The following is a 21,620-nucleotide window of genomic DNA, read 5'->3' as shown; positions in this document are numbered from 1 at the left end:
AATATCATTAAACTTAATAAACCTGTAGCCAGAATGATCAGGGGGGAAAAACACAAAAGGGAAAACATGTATCAGAGAAACCGACACATCTTCACTTTAAAATACGCTATTAATGTCAATAAAAAAGCCAAGGAATATGTAAATTGAAATAGGCAATGTATGGTCACTGTGCCTTTGATTCGATATCGCAACTACTTCCATATAGTAAAAAAAAAAAAAAAAAAAATTAACCAACATCAGGAATAAAGAGAGGAGGTATCACTGCAGATTTTACAAATAGTAAAATGATAATCAGAAGGTGGGGGTGCCTGGCTGGCTCAATCAGTAGAGCATGTGACTTTTGATCTCAGTGTTGTGAGTTTGAGCCCTATGTTAGGGGTAGGGTTTGCTTAAAAAAATAAAAATAAAATGATAACAAGACGGTATTATAAACAACTTTATGACCATAAATTTAACAACTTGGATGAAATAGACAAAATCTTTGAAAGATAAAATTATACCAAAGGTTGCTCAAGAAGGAATAGAAAACATGAAGAGTTCTACATATACTAAATAAATAGAATTTGTAGTTAAAAACCTGAAAAAGAAACATGCAGGCCCAGATGGCCTCAGTGGTGAATTCTACCATACATTTAAGGAAAAAATAATAAAATTCTACATAAATTCTTCCAAAATCCTGAAGAGGAGGGAACACTTCTCAATTCATTCTATGAGGCCAGTATTACTTGATACCCAAATCAGACAAAAATATCCCAAGAAAAGAAAACCAAAGAACCATATCCCTCGTGAACACAGATGCAAACAAAGTTAACAAAATTTTAGCAAATAGAATACACCAATATGTAAATAATATAATACATGATGACTCACATTGTTGTTTGTCCAAGGGATGGAAGGTTGGTTTAACATTAAAAGATCAACCCATGTTTATAGCAGCACTATCAACAACAGCCAAAGTATGGAGAGAGCCCACATGTCCATCAACAGATGAATGGATAAAGAAAATGTGGTGTGTACACACACACACACACACACACACACACACACACACACAATGGAGTATTATTCGGCAACCAAAAAGAATGAAATCTTGCCATTTGCAACTAACGTGGATGGAACTGGAGGGTATTATGCTAAGTGAAATTAGAGAAAGACAAAAATCATATGACTTCACTCATATGATAACTTTAAGAGACAAAACAGATGAATATCAGGGAAGGGAAACAAAAATAACATAAAATCAGGGAGGGGGACAAAACATAAATATGGAGAACAAACAGAGGGTTACTGGAGGGGTTGTGGGAGGGCGGATGGGCTAAATGGGTAAGGGGCATTAAGGAATCTACTGCTGAAATCATTGTTTTACTATATGCTAACTAATTTGGATGTAAATTTTAAAAAATAAAAAATAAAATTAAAAATAAATACTAAAAAAAAAAAAATCAGCCAATGTAATTCACCATGCTAACTAAACAGGTAAAACCATACAATAATCTTACACAGAAAAAGGACTTGACAAAATCTAACACCCACACTCAATTGAAAAGAAAAACCCTCAGCCAACTAGAAATAGAGGAAAATTTCCCCAATTTGATGATCATCAGCAAAAAAATCTAGAACTAACACCATATTTGGATGCCTTCTCCCTAAGGTCATGAACTGGCTAGGATGTCTGTTTTCACTATTTCTATTCAACACTGTACTATATTCTAGCCAGTGCAATAAGGCAAGAATAAGAAAAGGCACTGATTGGAAACAAAGAAGAAAAACTATCTTTGATGATAGGTGACATGACTCCTGTTTATGCAGAAAATCTAAAGTAACAAACAAAAAGCTACTAAAACGGAGTCTATTAAGGCTGAAGGACAATCAATGTACAAAAATCAATAGTATTTCTGTTTACTAACAATGAAGAATCAAAAATTGAAATAAAAAACACTACTTATAATAACATTTCATAACACAGATAAATATGACAAAACATGTGTATAATTGTCCTATGACAACTGTAAAACTGTAAAACATGCTGAAAGAAATTTTAACACACCTAACTATACGGAGAGATATACCACGTTCATGAGTTGGGAGACTCAACATTGTTAAGATGTCAGTTCTCCCCAAATTGATCTATGAATTCAGCATCATCCTAAATCATGATCCCAGCAAGATACTTTGTAGAAATTGACAAGCTGATTCTATAGTTTATATGAAAATGCAATCTAGAACAGCAAAACAATTTTGAAAAGAACTAAGTTGGAGGAAAAACACTATTTGATTTCAAACTTATAAAGCTGCAGCTAATCCAGACAGTGTGGTTTGGTATAAAGACAGACAAATAGATCAATGGAAAATATAGAGAGTATAACAATAGTCCCACAGTTATTTGGACAACTGATTTTCAACAAAGGTGTCAAGGCAATGAAGTGGAGAAAGGGTGGTCATTTCAACATACGGTGTTAGAATAACCAAACGTCATATGCAAAAAATGAATTTCAATTTATACCTCACACCATATACAAAAATCAACTCAAAATGGATCATAGATCTAAACTACCAACTTCTAGAAACACAGGAGAAAATCTTTATGACCCTGGGTTAGGCAAAGATCTCTTATATCATTGACAAAAATTGGTAAGTTGAATTTCATTAAAATGAAAAACTTCTCTTCAAAAACCAGTTAAGAGAATACAAGGATAAACCACAGACTGGAAGAAAACATTTACAAAATACAAATCTGATAAAGGACTTGTATTCAGAGTGTAACTCTCAAAATTCAATGGTAAGACAAAAAACAATCCAATGAACAAAAAGGGCAAAAACCCCACATTTGAACAGATATTTCAGCAAAGAAAATACGTGGATAGGGGCTCCTGAGTGGATCAGTCAATTCAGCATCTGACTCTTGATTTCGGTTCAGGTCATGATCCCAGGGTCATGGGATCGAGCCCTGTGTCTGGCTCCATGCTGAGTGTAGAGCCTGCTTAAGATTATCTCTCTCTGCCTCTGCCCCTCTCATCCACTCATGCACTCTCACTACCTCTCAAAAAAAGAAAAGAAAATATGTGGATAGCAAAAGTACATAAAAAAATACTCGGGGTGCCTGGGTGGCTCAGTCGGTTAAGTATCTGACTCTCGATTTTGGCTCAGGTCATGATCTCACAGTTCGTAAGTTTGAGCCCCATGTCTGGCTCCACGCTGACAGTGTGGAGCCTGCTTGGGACTCTCTCTCTCCTTCTGCCCTTCTCTCACTCTCACATGGGCTTTCTCTCTCCCTCTTTCTCTCTCTCCTTCTTTGTCCCTCCCCTGCTCGTGCTCTCTCTCTGTCAAAATAAAGAAATAAACTTAAAAAAAAGATGCTCAACAACATTAATCATTAGAAATACAAATTAAAACCACCATGAAATACCACTACACATATCTATCTATCAGAAAGGCTAAAATTAAAAAGACTGACCTACCAAATGTTGACAAGGTGGGGGAGGGACTGGAAGTACCACACACTTCTGGTGGGAATACAAAATGGCATAATCCTTTTGGGAAACAGTTTGAAAGGTTTAAAAAGTTAAACACACACCCACCAAATGATCTAGCTAATCCTAGGTATTTACCCAAGAGAAATGAACATATGTGACATACGAAGTCTTATACACAAATGTTCATAGCAGCTTTATGTGTAATGGCTGCAAACTGGAAAGAACCCAAATGAGAAATTAATAGATGGTATTATATCCATTAAATGGATCACTATTCAGCAATAAAAAAGAATGAATTACTGATACATACGACCACATGGGTGGATCTCAAAACAATGATGTTGAGTGGAAGAGGCCAGGCAAAAAGGAGTACATACTGGATAATTAGTTAAACTTTTGAAGATTCAAACTAACCTATAGCAACAGAAAGCAGATCGGTGGCTGCCTAGCAGTAGGACAGACACAGGGTAGGAGGGAGGGAGGGATTATAAAGGCACACGAGGAAACGCTCATGGGACATGCAATGTTCATTACAGTGTTGGTTTTATGGGTATATACATATGCCTAAAATGATCAAATTGTACCCTTCAAGTACATACAGTTATTGTATCTCAATCACATCTCAATAAACCTGTTAAAAATCCCCAGGACTTCATATATAATGCTGGAGCAAGAGTTACAGAGAGCACACAAGTAAGATTAGTACTGGGGTTTTAATCTATTTTGATTATTACTGTATCTCCATTCCCTAGATCAGTGCCTGGCGTAGTCGGGCTCAAAAAACATTTGCAAACGAATAGCCTCCCTCCATCAAAAACAACAACAGTACATATGTGGAACAGAGTAGATGCCAAGGCTAGCTCTAGGTCATTACAAGAAAAAACTGGAGGGGCGCCTGGATGGCTCAGTCGGTTAAGCACCTGACTCCTGACTTTGACTCAGGTCATGATTTCATCGTTCTTGAGATCAAGCCCCAAGTCGAGCCCTGTGCTGATGGTGTAGAGCCTGCTTGGGAGTCTCTCTCTCCCGTTCTCTCTGCCCCTCCCCCGCTTGTGGTGTCTCTCTCAAAATAAATACATAAACATTTAAAAACATGTTACAAGTCGATTTTCCTAGCAATGGTGCAGCAGATGTTTCAATGACAAATTATGCCATCTGTAATGTTACTGCACATTCTCACGGGCAGTTGCGACTGACGTACATGGGGGTGATGCTTAGGTCTACGAGAGACAAAGTCCGTCCCAAGGTTCTAGGGGGCAGTGTGTATTCTAATGTAGCCAACCTCAAACAACAGCAGAGGCCACAAGGATAAAAACATAAAGGCTTTAATTATGTCTTGTCTCCAGAAAAGCACGTGTTCTTAACAGCGGATTGCTAACATTTCCAATAAATAATGGCTACCCAGTAAGAGGTGGGCAAGCATGTGTTTGGGTTAACTATAATAAAAAGACTTTGGTAATCACATCCTTTTAGGAGCATGCAAAATTCCAGGTTATGTGCAGGACGCTTCTGAAATAATTATTTTGCCAAGTAGGAGAATACACAAAAAGGTGGTCGCTTTCGTGAAGATGAAGCTAGGAAGAAGGGGAAGTGAAGGAGGGAACAGAGGCGAACCATCGTATCATCACGCACCAGGCCCTTCATGCGTGCTGTTTCGAGTGATGCCTGTGACAGTGTCATGCAAGAACCACAGCTGCATTCACTTTGCAGAAGAGAGAGCAACACCCAGTGAGAAATAATGCGTCCTCAGGCCACATCCCTAACCCAGGCCGGAGGATTCCAAACTTACAGTTCTTTTATTACTCTACACAAATTACCACAGAAACGACATCACAGGAGAAGAGCACTTAATATGCTTGGTTTGTTCTGGTTTGTTCTTGCTGATGGCAAGTCGGCTACGAGCTGCCACGACAGAGTGAATCACTGTGGATCCAACTTACTTCAAGGAGGAGTCCCCAACACCGATGCAACCCCGCAGGCTGAGCTTCCTCAGGAACCCACCACATCGCTTGGAGATATTTTCCACTACTCGACCCTTGAATCAAGAAAGTCGGGAAAAACATCTTAATTTTCATGCTGCTTATCTAATGGAAATTTAATCTAACCTGAAATTTAGAAACGGAATCGAACTTTCCCGGGCATAAAAGAAGCTTCCAACACCCCACCTCGTTCCTAGCGTATAAAGGAGCTGCAGGCATGGAGAAATAGTTTTAATTAAAGCGTTAAATATTAAAAAAAAAAAAAAAATCCGTGCACTATGTTTTGGAAGTTTTAGCCCCGGAGCTAGGCCTCCCCTTACAGGGCTCATGGCTACTCCACCGATGACAAGGCTTTGTGACGTCAGCTATGGGAACACTGGGTGCTGAGCAGGGGTCTACAACAACGTTGCTCCAAAAAAAAACCAAACTTTGTTGTAGCCGGACATTACGGCACTAGAAGTCTGAAGATGTATCATAAAAGCTCCCCCGCATTCTTCTTAGAAATCCCTATGTAAACACATTTCCTTTGAAAAAGGAACTCGGGCTGACAGATACGTTAAAGGGGAAAAAAATGAACATCGGTTAACACTTTCACTTTTTCAGGCACGATTTTAACACTTCCTTGTACGTATTACGACTCATTTAATATTCACGACAACCTCACGGGCTCGACAACGGAGATCATGAAGAATGTGTCTGGAATACAGAAGATCCCTTAGGAATCTCTCTTAGCATTACCATGCCCTGTGATTCAGGCCAGTAAAAGACTACAGGTCAATCCAGGTGGAACGACCAATGACCCATACACTTCAGAAAGTACCATGGTAACGAACCATGACTAGCTGGGGGGCCTGCTGGAGATAAAGGGAGCAAGGAACGTGCAGTAGAAGAAAGTAGTTGTAAATACCGAGGATCACCATGTGACCAATTCCAGAAATGAAAACTGCAATTGTCATGAGTGTTTCTCCCTATTTTGTTATGAGTGTGTGTGTGTGTGTGTGTGTAGAGATAATACATTTTTTTTTCTTAAGAGAGAGAGTCGAGTGGGGGAGGGGCAGAAGGAGAGGGGGAGAGAGAATCTTGAGCAGGCTCCGTGCCCAGCACAGAGCCTGACGTGGGGCTCAGTCCCCCAACAGTGAGATCGTGATCCGAGCTGAAAGTAAGACATTTAACTGACTGAGCCACCCAGGCGCCCCACGTTTGTTTTCTTTCCCCTCCTATCCCCTTATGTAAAATGTGTTGGTATTTAACTGTTACTTCTGCATCACGGTATTTAAGGTACAGGGTATCAGGAAGAGGGAACATCACTCAGGACCTTCTTCCTCTGAGGAAGGAGTTGGTGTGTTTCCGTTGTACGCTGGGTACTTGCATCACATTAGGCGCAATTACAGTCCTTGGAGATTACGTGCAGGTTGAGGAGACGCGTATGGGCGCCACACTGACAAGGGGTGAACCTGTGCTAATCCATCTTATGTGCCAACTTGACTGGGCCACGGGATGCCCAGATCGCTGGCCAAACAGTATTCTGTGTATCTCTGTGAGGGCATTTCTGGATTAGATTAACATTTGGATCAGTGGAGGGAGTAAAGCAGATTGCCCTTCCTAGTGTGGGTGGACCTCATCCAATCAACTGAAGACCTGAATGGAATCAAAAAGGCTGAGTAAAAGGTAACTCCTCCTCCCGCCTGACTGCTTGAGCTGAGACACTGGTCTTTTCTGGCCTTGGGACTCGGGGGAAATCTCAGCTCTTCTTAGGTCTGGAAGCTGTCAGCTCTCAGACTGGAATTTCCCACATCAGCTCTGCTGGTTCACAGGTCTTAAGACCCAGATTGGAGCTACACGTCAGCTCTCCTGGGCCTCCTGCTTCCCAACTGCCGATCTTGGGACTTCTCAGCCTCCATCATCGCCTGACCCGATTCCTTACACTAAATCTATGTATCTACATACACACACATACTAGTGGCTGTTTCTCTGGAGAATCCTAATGCAGACTGGATCTATTACCTTCATTTTGCCAATAAAGAAAGTAAATGTTTACATCGCCAAGGTTACACTTTAGTGAGTAGTAGAGTTAGGGTTCTAACACGTTTATGTGATTCTAAAGGCCGTGTACTCCGCGTAGGTACTACCTCTATGAGGTAGAAAATACCGAAAAAACGGCCATTGGGCTTTCTAAAAAAATACTATTATCCTTACTATATAAAACAGCAATCTGGGCCCTGTACTGTAAGCACTAACAATTCACCAGATCTCATCAAACCACAGGATCACAGGAACAGGGCTCACATATGTTGTTACCTGGCTAACTGATGAATGGATAAAGAAGATGTGGTACATGTATAGATAGATAGATAGATATAGATACATATACAATGGAATACACTCGGTGATGAAAAAGAATGACATCTTGCCATCTGCAACAATGTAGATGGAACTAAAGTGTATTATCCTAAGCAAAATAAGTCAGGCAAAGAAAAATGAAATATGATTTTACTCATATGTGGAATTTAAGGATAAAGGACTTCTAGAAACACAGGAGAAAATCTTTATGACCCTGGGTTAGGCAAAGATCTCATATATCATTGACAAAAATTGGTAAGTTGAATCTTACCTGATATTCTGATAAAGGAATTTAAGGAACGCAACAGATGAAATAGGGGGAGGGAAGGAAAAATAAGATAAAAACAGGGAGGGGGAGACTCCTAAGTAGAGGACAAACTGAGGGTTGCTGGAGGGGTGGGGGGGGTGGGGGATGGGCTAAACGGATGATGGGCATTAATGAGAGCACTTGTTGGGATGAGCGCTGGGTGTTGTACGTAAGTGATGAATCACTAAATTCTACTCCTGAAACCAATACTACACTGCATGTTAACTAACTTGAATTTAAACAATAAAAAAATTTTTTTAAAAAAAGATGGAAATCTAAACTTCAGTATTGCTAGCAGATTTATTTATGCGTTCTTAAGAGTTAACAAATCTCTGTCTTTAGAGGGAAAAACAGATTATGACTTGGAAGTCCAAGATAAATAAATATTTAAGTACAGAATAAGACAGCAAAAACCCCTCCATACCAATGTCGGCAAATGGAGCACACATGTTTTTCTCCATTTAAATTTAGTTACGTTTATATGAGGTTTCTATTTTTCCTTTCTTTGGAGGAAAGGCTTTTGTACTGGAATAAAAAAAATTATATTCAGAATTTTCTACTCCGCTGTTTCCAACTAAGAGGAAAAAATGAGCAAATTCTTTCTGAATGCAAAAGTCAACTCAATGGCTGTATGTTATCCATTTAGATAGTATGTTGTAGGCGTGGATTTTGGAATGAAGGGATTTAGAGAGAAACAAAGCCTAAATGGAGGGACCTTTGGAGTTGTAATTTTTAGATGAGCATGCCACTCGGTTATTCCTCACTTTTGGCTGGTAGAATCCAATGGCACAAAAATATCCAACTTTTAAAGGCATGGAAAATGCCTAAACATCAGGGAAACAACACTTATTCAGGAAAGAGTGATGCTGAAGGAAAGGCGCCGAAGCACATGTGCCTTCTGGGGACTCTAGTCTGCCTTTTCTCTAAAACATGACATCACGTAATCCATTGTGTTCAAGGTGACTACTGTCCTCTTACTAAGTGAATGACCTTGGGTAAGTCACTCAAACATTTTGTGCCTCGGCTTCTTCAATGTGGTGTTTCTGAGGAGATTAAATGAACATATGTAAGTTGCTTGAATAGTGCCAGGCACACAGTAAGTACTATTAACCTATTAATCCGGAACCTTGGTACCTTCTCTTTCAACATATCCATAAATCGTCATTTTCGTCCCAAATAAATTTGAGATGATTGGCTTATCCATGGAATGCTTCCCAGGGTGAGTATCCAATGAGTCCTATTTAGACAATACCGGGGGCCTCAACACTTGAATCCAATCTGGGTTCAAATTGCTAGTCCGCAAGGGTGACTAAATAGTGTTACACTAGACTGAAACCCTGGTACCAACTGTTTCAAGTTTTCACAAGTAATGTTTTACATAACTGGTGAGCCGTAAGCTAGTCTCTCTTCAGTGGAAGTACGTACTCTTAAATATTTCTGCAATGTGTTTATAGAACGGCAGTCAGCCATCAGCTAAAATTCTGAAATCAAATAATGCATAAGGTAGTGCCACTCACTTGAAATAGCATTTTTAAAACTCTGGCCGTAAATGTTTTAAGTGTGCTTTCAAAAGGTTGTACAGTTTGGAAAAATCATCAAAGAACACTGAGGGGGCAATAAGAACCAAGAGTAAGAATGCATAATTTGCAAATTGTAAAAAAAACAATGACTCTCCCTTGGCCAGCATAAATGACTGCAATTTTTGGAATCTAATGTGCTTCTCAACATCACTAAGTAAACACAATGAACAAAGATCTAGAGATTATCTGTCTGAAGGGGAATCACGTGTCAGCATGTTTGGGTGGGGCACTGTTGCAATCACTGCTATTAAGTCTGGAAAGAGCGTTAAAGAACCCCTAACCCAGGGGCCACAGTCCAAGCCAGCAAAGAGAATTTGTCTTTCCAGCTGGGCGTGAAGCCCTGAGGCCTTCCAAGCTCAGAACAAGAGAGGAACCCACAGTGGGAAGTGCTGTGCTCAGCCCCTCTGCCCCACTGGTCTGACACTGGGTTGGAGACTCTCCAGCTAATCCCCTGGAGAAAAAGGTGAAGGGGCCCCACACTGGCCATTAGCTCCCCGAGGTAGCACCGGGTTAAGTAACTGGCAGGAAATTGTTTGGGCGCAACTCACAGTCAAGCGTGATTATTTCCTTATCCGTTAAAAAAGATACAGAACGTACACTTTGGCAAAAACACTTCACGAAAATGCTATATGAGGAACCGAACCAAAATACAATTCCACTGACTATAACTGAGTTGGCTACCCCAGAAATGAACAAAGTTTTCCTAACACTGGGTAGATAAACTTCAGAATCTCAACACCCTAAAACAGCTCTCTAGACAATTCCTGTGTGCAATGCTTTTTATTACTTCTCTCTTGCTTTTTAGTCATAAATTGGTATTCAACACTAAAGTTGTTTGAAAATAAACTTTTCTCATTTGCTCAGGCTGATCACTCCTAGATGGAGATATTCCCATATTTCTAGGTAAATACATGAGAATCCTAGACTTAGAAAAGGCTTTAAGGATCATTTTGCTTCTTTACTTTACGGATAACAAAACTGAAGCGCTGAGATAGTCTGCGGCTTAAGTGGCTGAGCGGGAGCGATCGTCCAGGTCTCCAGCCTCACTCCTGGCCCCAATTCTTCTGCTATTTCTCCATTCTTGGTGCTGAATGAGAATTCTCGGTGGAGCTTTCAGATCAATAAATGTGTGTCAAGAGTCTCCTAAGATTAAAGCACGGAACCAGGTGTTAATGATGCAGGAATGGGGCTTTACAAAGCTCGGTGATGGGGAACCTGGGTGGCTCAGTCGGTTGAGCGTCCGACTTCGGCTCAGGTCACGATCTCGCGGTCTGTGAGTTTGAGCCCCGCGTCGGGCTCTGTGCCGACACCTCGGAGCCTGGAGCCTGGAGCCTGCTTTGGATTCTGTGTCTCCCTCTCTCTCTGCCCCTCCCCTGCTCATGCTCTGTCTCTCTCTCTGTCTCAAAAATAAATAAAAACATTTAAAAAAAAATAAAAAGCTCAGTGATACCACTAAGGTTATAAACGTTAACAAGGAGAAAAGTAGTCTATTACTGATACAGAACCCAAAGCAAAATGCAAGTAGAATTTTGGTCCTCATGTATACAGACACCTTCTTGGGTCTTTATATTAAATCTGACTAAATGCAGCAAAATTAAAAGGCAGCAAAGAATGACCAGTTTACTCACCTTTTTAAAAAGTCCTATGTCTAAAATAAAGCTAACTTACCTCCACATCTGTCTGAAAGTTAAAAAGGTCTATTCTTTGCCAGTTGCTTCCATCCAGGGCTAAAATGTTCCAGGCCTGGGAGGCAGGAGGAAGAGGAGAGACAGGGGTGAAGGCAACTGTTAGAGGAAGTCTTGATTCAGCCTCTGTATTTTCAAACTTTTATTATCTTTTTTGAAAGATTTTATTTTTAAGTCCTCTCTACACCCAACGTGGGGCTCGAACTTACAACGCCAAGATCAAGCGTCCCATGATCTACCTACCGAGCCAGGCAGGCGCCCCTAAACTTTTATTCTTGATATACATTAAGTTGACAATCAAATATGGAATTATGCTAAATACAAAAGATGATATTAAAGTTAACTGCTTGCTTGAACTAAAACTCATTCTCATTCTAATAAAACTTGATATTTATTGATAAACATCTGGTTAATACTCTACCTTGGAAATCTGTGCACATCGGCACAAAGTTACTATATCCAAGAAGGAAAATATTCTAGGAAGAAAGGGGAAAAACAAAAAAAAAAAATGAGACAGTATTAACGTTTTAGGATATTTACAACTTTAAAGATAAAATCTCATGTGCCACCTGGATAGATCGTAAGTTTTTTCAAGATTCCTCAATTCACAATAGACAAGCTCACTACAATTCTACGTCACTACTGTGAAATGTTAAATGTCCACACGTTCCAAAGCTGTTTTAAACACACTACACAAATCCCCTTAAAACAGCACCAATTAAACTCGTATGCCCTTTGTTCCAAGGACACGGACAGGGACACTAGATGGTAACTTGTTCTATTAAAAAGCCAAATCTCTAACCTCCCAGACACTAAGCCCAGGGAGAGCTAAATCCTTCTAATTTTCATGTCCCTAGCACACGTCTCATGTCCCAAACCCCTCTTTTGGTGGCAGATGGACCCAACAGGCTCAGATGCCCGAGCCTCAAATAACGCGGTCGAGCAACACTCCGTGCTAAACTCCGTTTGGTTTTGGCACATTTGTTGGCAAGGCAGAAGGATGGAGCCCGGTCACTGGGAAGTCGTACGGGAGACCGGTTTTTCCTGAGCAGAAGCCAAGAACCACAGGAGACGAGGAAGGTGGGAACAAGCAAGGCAGGCGAGGAAACGAAACCCCAGTTGACGCCAGCTGCGCCCTCGGAGGAAGCGGCACCGCCAGTCAGCGTGGCCGGCGTCCGGGCGCGGTCCCCAGGCTGGCGGTGGAGGCAGCTGCCGGTGGGTGGCGGTCGGCGCGGTGCAGCAGCGGCTGCAAACAGGCAGCGGCTTTCTCGCGAGAAGAAAGGTGGGCGGGGACGAGGTCGCGGACGGTAACAGGATCTCCGTTCTCATAGTTCTGGAAGGTACCCACGGAAGTCTGCGTCCGTGCGGCGCAAGGGGCAGGAGGGGGCTGGCCAACAGGCGCCTACGAAGCTCTTCGAGGCTCTGCAGAGGTGACGGTCGGTGGCGAGCCGAGAGCCCGCGCGCCCAGGAAGGACCCGCGAGCCACCGCGCCACGGCAAGCGCCACGGCAGGCGCCACGGCAGGCGCCACGGCGCTAGTGAGGCCGCAGGCCCCGCTGGGGACAACGGAGGCGCCGAGCGGCTTCGGGTGAAAAGCAGAGGCCAGAAGCTCACGGGCCACGCTGACCTTACAAACCCCGGTGGCACTCCGTCTACAGGAAAATGCCGGTGGCTGAACACGCGCGCTCACACGACGCCAAACACGCTTCAGCGTGTCCGCCAACGCTCGCACGGCCTCCGTGGAAACACATCGCGCCCCACCCCCGGGCCCTGCCGCCTCAAGGCCCACGTCCTGTGCCACACGCCCCCCCCCCCCCCCCCCCCGCCCACGACGGGCCACAGCCGAAAGAACGAGTCCCCCGCGGAGAAAAGCCCACGGTAGGGCGGAGCGCTCCACGCTGGGGCTGAGCTCTCACGCGTGAGCCGCGGGGGGAAGAGGAGCTGCTCGGCCCCCCTTGAAGCCCTTCGAGACCACCGCGGTGGAGACCACGCGCCCTCACCGCTCGGCAAGAACGGCTGTACCGATGGTAATAAAACCAGCGAACTCTGATGGCCTGCTTGCCGGGTGCGAGCCGCAGCTTACGTTAGCCACTTCACGGTCTCCACGCCGTCCTGAGATGCTGCCGTGATCGGCTTCTCCCGAGTCGGACGCGGAGCACCGAGAGGCCAGTCACTGGCCCAGGCCGCACAGACTGAGCGCAGAGCTAGGATGTAAACGCAGGTGGTCCGGCTTGGGAGCCCGAGCCTATGGCCACTATCCACGCAGCCTCAGCGAGTTTAGCAGCGCTGGTTTTCCTTCAGGATTGGACCGGATGCCGTTGCTTCAGCTGAACAGCAAACGGAGCAATTGTGTTGCCATAGAAAACTACGCATGGAAAACACGTATCTTGAATGCTGCAATCCCACTAACAGAAGCGAAACGCCCACACGTCCAGACACACGCGAGAACCGACAGCTGGAACGCAAGCTTACATGTCTCCTGCTTACTAGCAAATTTCGTGGTTACTGAATGAAAACGCAGACCGCCTGTGCTATTTACATTATTTCCCCTTTCCCCATGACCCCGCGAAACCATGCAGTTGAATTTGCACGAGTTAAATAGGCAAGATGGGACTCCAAACTGCCAAAGCGCAGCCTAAGCCAAATTCCTGAATCGTGTTTCAGTGAATAAAATAAATGCCCTGAATGGCAGCGCCGGGGACACTGGCAATGGAAACGGAGCTCGCTAGAGGAGTGAGAGTCATGGGAAGTTGAGCTCTGGACTTTGCAAGGCAATCTTTTTTTTTTTTTTTTTTTCCTGGAAATTGCTTCCTACCTCGAATGTTATCATTTCACCCTTCATTAAGAAAGCATTGCGATGGCAACTTGCTCATAAGCGAATATATATAGGGGTATCCAGGAGTGGATGTACTTCTGGACTTTGTAAGGCTCTTCGAATTATGAAGTTTTCTAAGTCTTGATGTCTGTTAACGTAAGTCCTTCAACTTGGTTCTTCATCAAGATTACGTTGGCTATTCTTGGTGCTTAGAATTTCCGCTTACATTTTAGAATTGGCACGTCAATTTTCACAAGAAAACTTTATGAAGTTTTTCTTGGGATTACATCGCATTTATAGAAACTTTGGGGAGAATGAGATCTTCACAATGTTAAGTCTTCCAATTCAGAAACACGATATATTCCCTTATTTATTTAGGACATCTTTAATTTCTCAGAGTAATTTTTGTAGTTTTCCACATAGATTTTCGGTTCATCTTTAGATTCTACCCGCCGCCCCCCAGTTATTTGATGTGTTACTATTAAAGTGAAATTTTTTAATGTCATTTTTTTTTTTTAAGTAGGCTTCATGCCCAGCATGGAGCCCAACGTGGACCTTAAATCTATGACCCTGAGATCAAGCCCTAAGCTGAGACCAAGAGTCCAATGCTTAACCAATTGAGACACCCACATATTTTTTTAAGTAAGCTTTATGCCCAACATGGGGCTTGAACTCATGAACCTGAGATCAAGAGTCACATGCTCTACCGAATGAGCCAACCAAACGCCTCTTCAATGTCATTTTCCAATCATTGCGAGTATACATAATCTCCATACATTTACCTTGTATCCACCAACACCTCCAAATTCATTAATATATGCTCTTCTCTAGTGTCAATAATGGTAATGAAAGACATCTTTTTCTCATTGCCATTTCAGAGAAAAAGCTGTCACTTTTTAGTTATTATGACATTTACTATAGGGTTTTCCCCCTTCCTTTTCAACTTTTAAAAGTTACTTTGTTATACCCTGTAAAACGTTTCAGTTTTGTCCATGCACGACTTAAACATCTCTTTCACATTCACTTATCTCCCCTTTGAAACATTTATTAAAAGAAAATAGTACATATAGAGTTCCCATATATTACCCTCCATATTGACACACACTTTCTCCCATTATTAACATTTGCATTCTTGTGGCACATTTCTGACAGTTAACAAATACTGGTACATTATTATTAAAGTCCATAGTTTAGGTTAAGGCTCACTCTTTGCATTGTATCATTAGTTTTATGGGTTTTGACAAATGGATGACATATACCCACAATTACAGTATTATATGTAAGAGTTCACCAGCCTATAAGTCACCTGATTCACAAGTCCCTCCTTCTCACGAAGCCCTGTTAGCCACTGATCTTTTTTTTTTTAACGTTTATTTTTGAGAGACAGAGCACAAGTCGGGGAAGCAGGCTCTAGGCTCCAAGCTGTCAGCACAGCTGAACCCACGAACTGTGCAGTGCAGGGCTCGAACCCATGAACTGTGAGGTCATGACCTGAGCTGAAGTTGGATGCTTAACCAACTTGAGCCACCCAGGCGCCCCAGCCACCGATTTTTTTAATGTCTCCACAGTTTTGCCTTTTTTAGAATGTCATAATTGGAATCATACAGTATGTGCCTGTTCAGATTCGTGTCCCTCACGTAGCAATGTGCATTTAAGGTGCTTCTCTTTTAGTGGCAAGATGGCTCACTATTTTTTACTGCTGTATAATATTGAACTGATTCATCCAGTTAAAGCCATCTTACGTGCTTTCCGTTTGGGGTAATTACGAATAATTCTGCTATAAACATTTGCATGCAGGTTTTTGTGTGGATGTTTCCTATTCGGATAAATGCCCAGGAATAGAACTGCTAGATGATGTAACTTTATGTTTAGCATTGTAAAAACAAAACAAAACAAAAACACCACCAAACTGTCTTCCAAACTGCCTGTGCCACTCTGAATCTCCACCAGCAAAGAATGAGAGTTCCTGTTGCTCTGAATCTTGTCAACACTTGGTATGATTAGATTTTTAAACTTTAGCCATTTAAACAGGTGTACAGTGATATCTCATTGTTTAATTTTCAACTCCTTAATGACATATGCTACTAAGCAACTTTTCATACGTTCATCGCCATCTGTAGATCTTCTTTGGTGAGATATCTGCCTAAATATTTGCCCATTTTTTAATTGGTTTGTTTTCTTGCTGGGTTTTAAGAGTTCTTTATGTATTTTGGACATCAGCCCTTTATCATATATGACTTTGGCAAATATTTTCTCCCAATCCGTGGTCTTTTTATTCTCTTAATGTTGTCTTTCTCAGAGAAGAAAGTTTTAACAAAGTCCAGCTTGCCAATTTTCTCTTTCGTGGGTCATGCTTTTGGTACTGTATCTGAAAACTCACTGCCAAACCCAAGGTCACCTACATTTTCTCCCATGCTTCTTCCAGAAGTTTCACAGTCTTCCATTTTCCATACAGGTCTATGATCCATTTTGAGTTGATTTTTGTGAAAGGGGTAAGGTCTGTGTCTACATTCTGCCTTTGCATATAGATGTCCAATTGTCCCAAAACCATTTGTGGAAAAAGATACTCTCTCCATTAAATTGCTTTTGCCCTTTTGTCAAAGACCAGTTGACTCTGTGTGGCTCTATTTCCGGGCTTTTTATTGTGTTTCACTGATCTATTTGTCTACTCTTTCACCAACAACACACTGTCTTGATTACTGTAGCTTTATGGTCTTTAAGTCAAGTAGTGTCAGTTCTCCAATACTGATCTTCAGTATTGTACTGCCTTTTCTGAATCATCTGACTTTCCACTTAAACTTTAGAATGAGCTTGTCAATATCCACAAAATAACTTGGTGGTATTTTGACTGGGACTGTGTTGATTCTACAGGTCAACTTGGGAAGAATGAACATTTTAACAACAGTGAGTTTTCCTATTCAGGAATGTGTAACATCTCTCCATTTATTTAGATTTCTTTGATTTTTTTCATTGGAATTTTGGAGTTTTCGTCATATAGATCCTGTACAAATTATACCAGATTTATACCTAAGCATTTCATTTTTTTATGCTAACGTAAATGGTATTGTTTTTCACTTCAATTTTTAGTCGTTCACTGGTATATAGGAAAGCAATTACATTGTACATATTAACATTGTATCCTACAAACTTGCTGTAATTGCTTAGTAGCTATAGAAACATTTTGTCACTTCTTTGGGATTTTCTCCATACATAATCATTTCATACACAAACAAGACCAGTTTTATTTCTTCCTTTCCCATGTATCCTTTTCTTTCCTCTTTTTATCTAACTGCATTAGCTAGGACTTCCAGTACTATGAGGAACAGGAGTGGTAAGAGTGGTCATCCTTTTCTTATTCTTGATCTCGGGAAAAAAGCATTGAGTTTCTCACCATTAAGTGTTAGCTGTAGGTTTCTCATAGATACTATTTTGTTTTAATGTTTATTTACTTTTGAGAGAGACAGAGCGCAAGTGGGGGGCAGGCAGAGAGAGAGAGGGGGACAGAGGACCCAAAGCTGGCTGTGTCACGACCCCAAGATCAAGAGTCACGTGCTCTACTGACTGAGCCAGCCAGGTAGCCTGGTTTTTGTTTGTTTGTTTGTTTTTTTGATGCATACCAAAAAAATCAGGTAATTTATTTTTTTTAAAAGAGAAAACACATAGCTGCTTTTTATTAAAAAACTCAGAGATGAAATAAATCTACTGAGCCCTAAAACATTTCTTTTTTTTTTTAATTAATTTAATTTTTTTTTTTTAATTTACATCCAAATTAGTTAGCATATAGTGCAACAATGATTTCAGGGGTAGATTCCTTAATGCTCCTTAATCATTTAGCCCATCCCCCCTCCCACAACCCCTCCAGCAACCCTCAGTTTGTTCTCCATATTTATGAGTCTCTTTTGTTTTGTCCCCCTCCCTGTTTTTAGATTATTTTTGTTTCCCTTCCCTTATGTTCATCTGTTTTGTCTCTGGAAGTCCTCATATGAGTGAAGTCATATGATTTTTGTCTTTCTCTAATTTCACTTAGCATAATACCCTCCAGTTCCATCCATGTAGTTGCAAATGGCAAGATTTCATTCTTTTTGATTGGCGAGTAATACTCCATTGTATATATGTATATATCACATCTTCTTTATCCATTCATCCATCGATGGACATTTGTGCTCTTTCCATACTGTTGTTGATAGTGCTGCTATAAATATTGGGGTGCATGTGTCCTTCGAAACAGCCTATCTGTATCCCTTGGATAAATACCTAGTAGTGCAATTGCTAGGTCATAGGGTAGTTCTATTTTTAGTTTTTTGAGGAACCTCCATAGTGTTTTCCAGAGTGGCTGCACCAGCTTGCATTGCCACCAACAATGCAAAAGAGATCCTCTTTCTCCGCATCCTCGCCATCTGTTGTTGCCTGAGTCGCTAATGTTAGCCATTCTGAAAGGTGTAAGGTGTTTTTTTTTTAATGTTTATTTATTTTTGACACAGAGAGACAGAGCATGAGCAGGGGAGGGGCAGAGAGAGAGGGAGACACAGAATCCAAAGCAGGCTCCAGGCTCTGAGATGTCAGCACACAGCCCGACACAGGGCTCGAACTCACGGACTGCGAGGTCGTGACCTGAGCCGAAGTCGGATGCTCAACCGACTGAGCCACCCAGGCACCCCTCATGGTGGTTATGATTTGTATTTCCCTGATGATGAGTGATGTTGAGCATTTTTTCATGTGTCAGTTGGCCATCTGGATGTCTTCTTCGGAGAAGCGTCTATTCATGTCTTTTGCCCATTTCTTCACTGGATTATTTGTTTTTTTGGGTGTTGAGTTTGATAAGTTCTTTATGGATTTTGGGTACTAACCCTTTACCTGATATGTCATTTGCAAATATCTTCTCCCATTCCTTCAGCTGCTTTTTAGTTTTACTGATTGTTTCCTTTACTGTGCAGAAGCTTTTTGTTTTGATAGGTCCCAGTAGTTCATTTTTGCTTTGGTTTCCCTTGTCTCTGGAGACGTGTTGAGTAAGAAGTTGCTGTGGCCAAGATCAAAGAGGTTTTTGTCTGGTTTCTCCTCGAGGATTTTGATGGCTTCCTGTCTTACATTGAGGTCTTTCATCCATTGAGTTTATTTTTGTGTATGGTGTAAGAAAGTGGTCCAGGTTCATTCTTCTGCATGTCGCTGTCCAGTTTCCCAGCACCACTTGCTGAAGAGACTGTCTTTATTCCAATGGATATTCTTTCCTGCTTTGTCAAAGATTAGTTGGCCATACGTTTGTGGGTCCATTTCTGGGTTCTCTATTCTGTTCTGCTGATCTGAGTGTCTGTTCTTGTGCCATAGCCTGGTTTTTTTTGTAGTGTTCTTGATCAACTTGAGGAAGTTCCCCTCTATTCTTGGTTTGATGAGACTCTTGGTCATCATCATCTAATGTCATCTAATGGACATTAGAATTTATCAAATGCTATTTCTGCATTTACTGATGACCTTGTAATCTTTTCTTCTTTAGACAACTGATGTGATGGATTACGTTTATTTTGGAATGAAGCATCCTTGATTGTGGCATATAATTCTTTTTATGCATTGTTCAATTTGGTTTGCTAAGTTTGTTGAACTTTGCATCTATGTTCACAAGATACATTGTTCTGCAGTTTTTCCTTTCTGTAATGTCTTTATATGATTTTAGTATTACAGTAATGCTGTCTTCACAGAATGAGTTAAGAAGGCTACTGCTTCTAGGGGCACCTGGGTGGCTCAGTCAGTTGAGCGTCCGACTTCGGCTCAGGTCATGATCTCATGGTCCGTGAGTTTGAGCCCCGCGTCGGGCTCTGTGCTGACAGCTCAGAGCCTGGAGCCTGCTTCAGATTCTGTGTCTCCCTCTCTCTCTGCCCCTCCCCTGTTCATGCTCTGTCTCTCTCTGTCTCAAAAACAAATAAAACATTAAAAAAAAAAAAAGAAGTCTACTGCTTCTATTTTCTGGACGATGTAAAGAATGGGCACCATTTCTTTCTTGTTTGTAGAATTCACCAAAATAACCATCTGGGTCAGGTGCTTTCTGTTTTGGAAGGTTTTAATAGGTATTAATAATTGATTCATTGTATTTAATAGATATATGTCCATTCAGTTTATCTATTTCTCCTTGTGTGATCTTTAGTAGTTTTTGTCTTTCAAAAAATTGGTCCATTTCATCTAAGTGATCAAGTTTGTGGACATAGAGGCGTTCATAATACTCCTCGATTATTCCTTTAATGTCCATGAGATCAACAGGGATGATCCCTCTCCCATTTCTGATATTAGTAATTTGTGTCCTCTTTCATTCTTAAACTGACCAGAAGTTTATCAGTTTTATTGATCTTTTCATAGAACCAATTTTGGTTTTGTTGATTTCCTCTACTGTTTTCAATTTCATTGATTTCTGCTCAACTTTTTATTAGGTCCTTTCTTTTGCTTGCTTTAGACTTCCATTGATCCTCTCTCTAGTTTCCAAAAATGGAAACTCAAATTATTGTGCTTAATTACACTGACTGATTTTCAAATACACAAACAAATCCTGTATCTCTAAAACAAACCCATTGGTTATAATTATTAGGCATTTTATATATTGTTGGACTTGACTTGCTAGTTTTGTTTAGGATTTTTACATCTATGCTCATGACAACTATTGGTGTATAATTTTCCTTTCTTATAACATCCTCATTCAGTTTGGTATTAGGGTTATGTTGACCTCATAAAACTGCCTCTATACTTTGAAAGAGTCTAAGACTGGTATCATTTCTTCCTTAAAATTTGGATATTTTCCAAAGGAATTGGAACAGGAGTGGTAAGAAAAGCTTTCAGGGTTTATTTTCTTCAGGAAAATTTTATTCCTAAATTCTATTCAACAGATAACTCCCCATTTCCTTCTTGGCCTTTTGGCTAAGATCAAGTGTAGTAAAATAACTTCAGGTTTTTAATTTCTTCCATTGGTTTTTAAAAGTTGTGTTTTTCAAGGAATTTTCTCCTTTAATCTAGTTTCATATAGTGGTTAAATGTGTTCCATAATTATGTCCATACTACTTTCATTTTTTTTTTATCTTTATTTTTGAGAGAGAGAGAGAGCATGCGCACAAGTGGGGAGCAATGGAGAGAGAGGGAGATGCAGAACCCTAAGCAGGCTCCAGGCTCTGAGCTGTGAGCACAGAGCCCGACGTGGAGCCCAACGCGGGGCTTGAACTCATGATCTGCAAGTTCATGACCTGAGCCGAAGTCAGACACTCAACCGACTGAGCCACCCAGGCGCCCCATACTACTTTGTAAAAAAATGTTTATTTATTTATTGTTGAGAGAGAGAAAGAGAGAAAGACAGAGACAGAAAACACAAGTGGGGGAGGAGCAGAGAAAGAGGGAGACACAGAATCTGAAGCAGGCTCCAGGCTCTGAGCTATCAGTGCAGAGCCCAACACAGGGCTCAAACTCATGAACTG

At 41.2% G+C, this 21,620-nt stretch overlaps 1 protein-coding gene across 6 annotated transcripts in view; it reads right to left on the bottom strand.

Annotated features, from left to right (window-relative positions):
- FBXL2 (F-box and leucine rich repeat protein 2) overlaps window positions 1-21,620 on the bottom strand; it is a 130,508-nt gene that overhangs the window by 57,340 nt on the left and 51,548 nt on the right. For 5 of the 6 annotated variants that reach the window (XR_006299573.1, XM_043595864.1, XM_043595865.1 and 2 more), the window contains exons 3-5: window positions 11,786-11,840; window positions 11,348-11,422; window positions 5,414-5,508 (exon numbers count right to left, since the gene is read on the bottom strand). Coding sequence is in view for 4 of the 6 variants with exons in the window: in XM_043595864.1 (XP_043451799.1) it covers window positions 5,414-5,508; window positions 11,348-11,422; window positions 11,786-11,840 (225 nt within the window). In the remaining 2 variants the exon portion in view is untranslated. Of the gene's footprint in view, window positions 1-5,413; window positions 5,509-11,347; window positions 11,423-11,785; window positions 11,841-21,620 lie in introns of those variants that run through there. The other variant, XM_043595866.1, reaches the window with a different exon arrangement.

Source organism: Prionailurus bengalensis, chromosome C2, assembly GCF_016509475.1.
Source record: "Prionailurus bengalensis isolate Pbe53 chromosome C2, Fcat_Pben_1.1_paternal_pri, whole genome shotgun sequence".
NCBI lineage: Eukaryota > Metazoa > Chordata > Mammalia > Carnivora > Felidae > Prionailurus > Prionailurus bengalensis.
The sequence above is the reverse complement of the archived record's forward strand: the minus strand, read 5'-3'. Positions and strand labels throughout refer to the sequence as shown.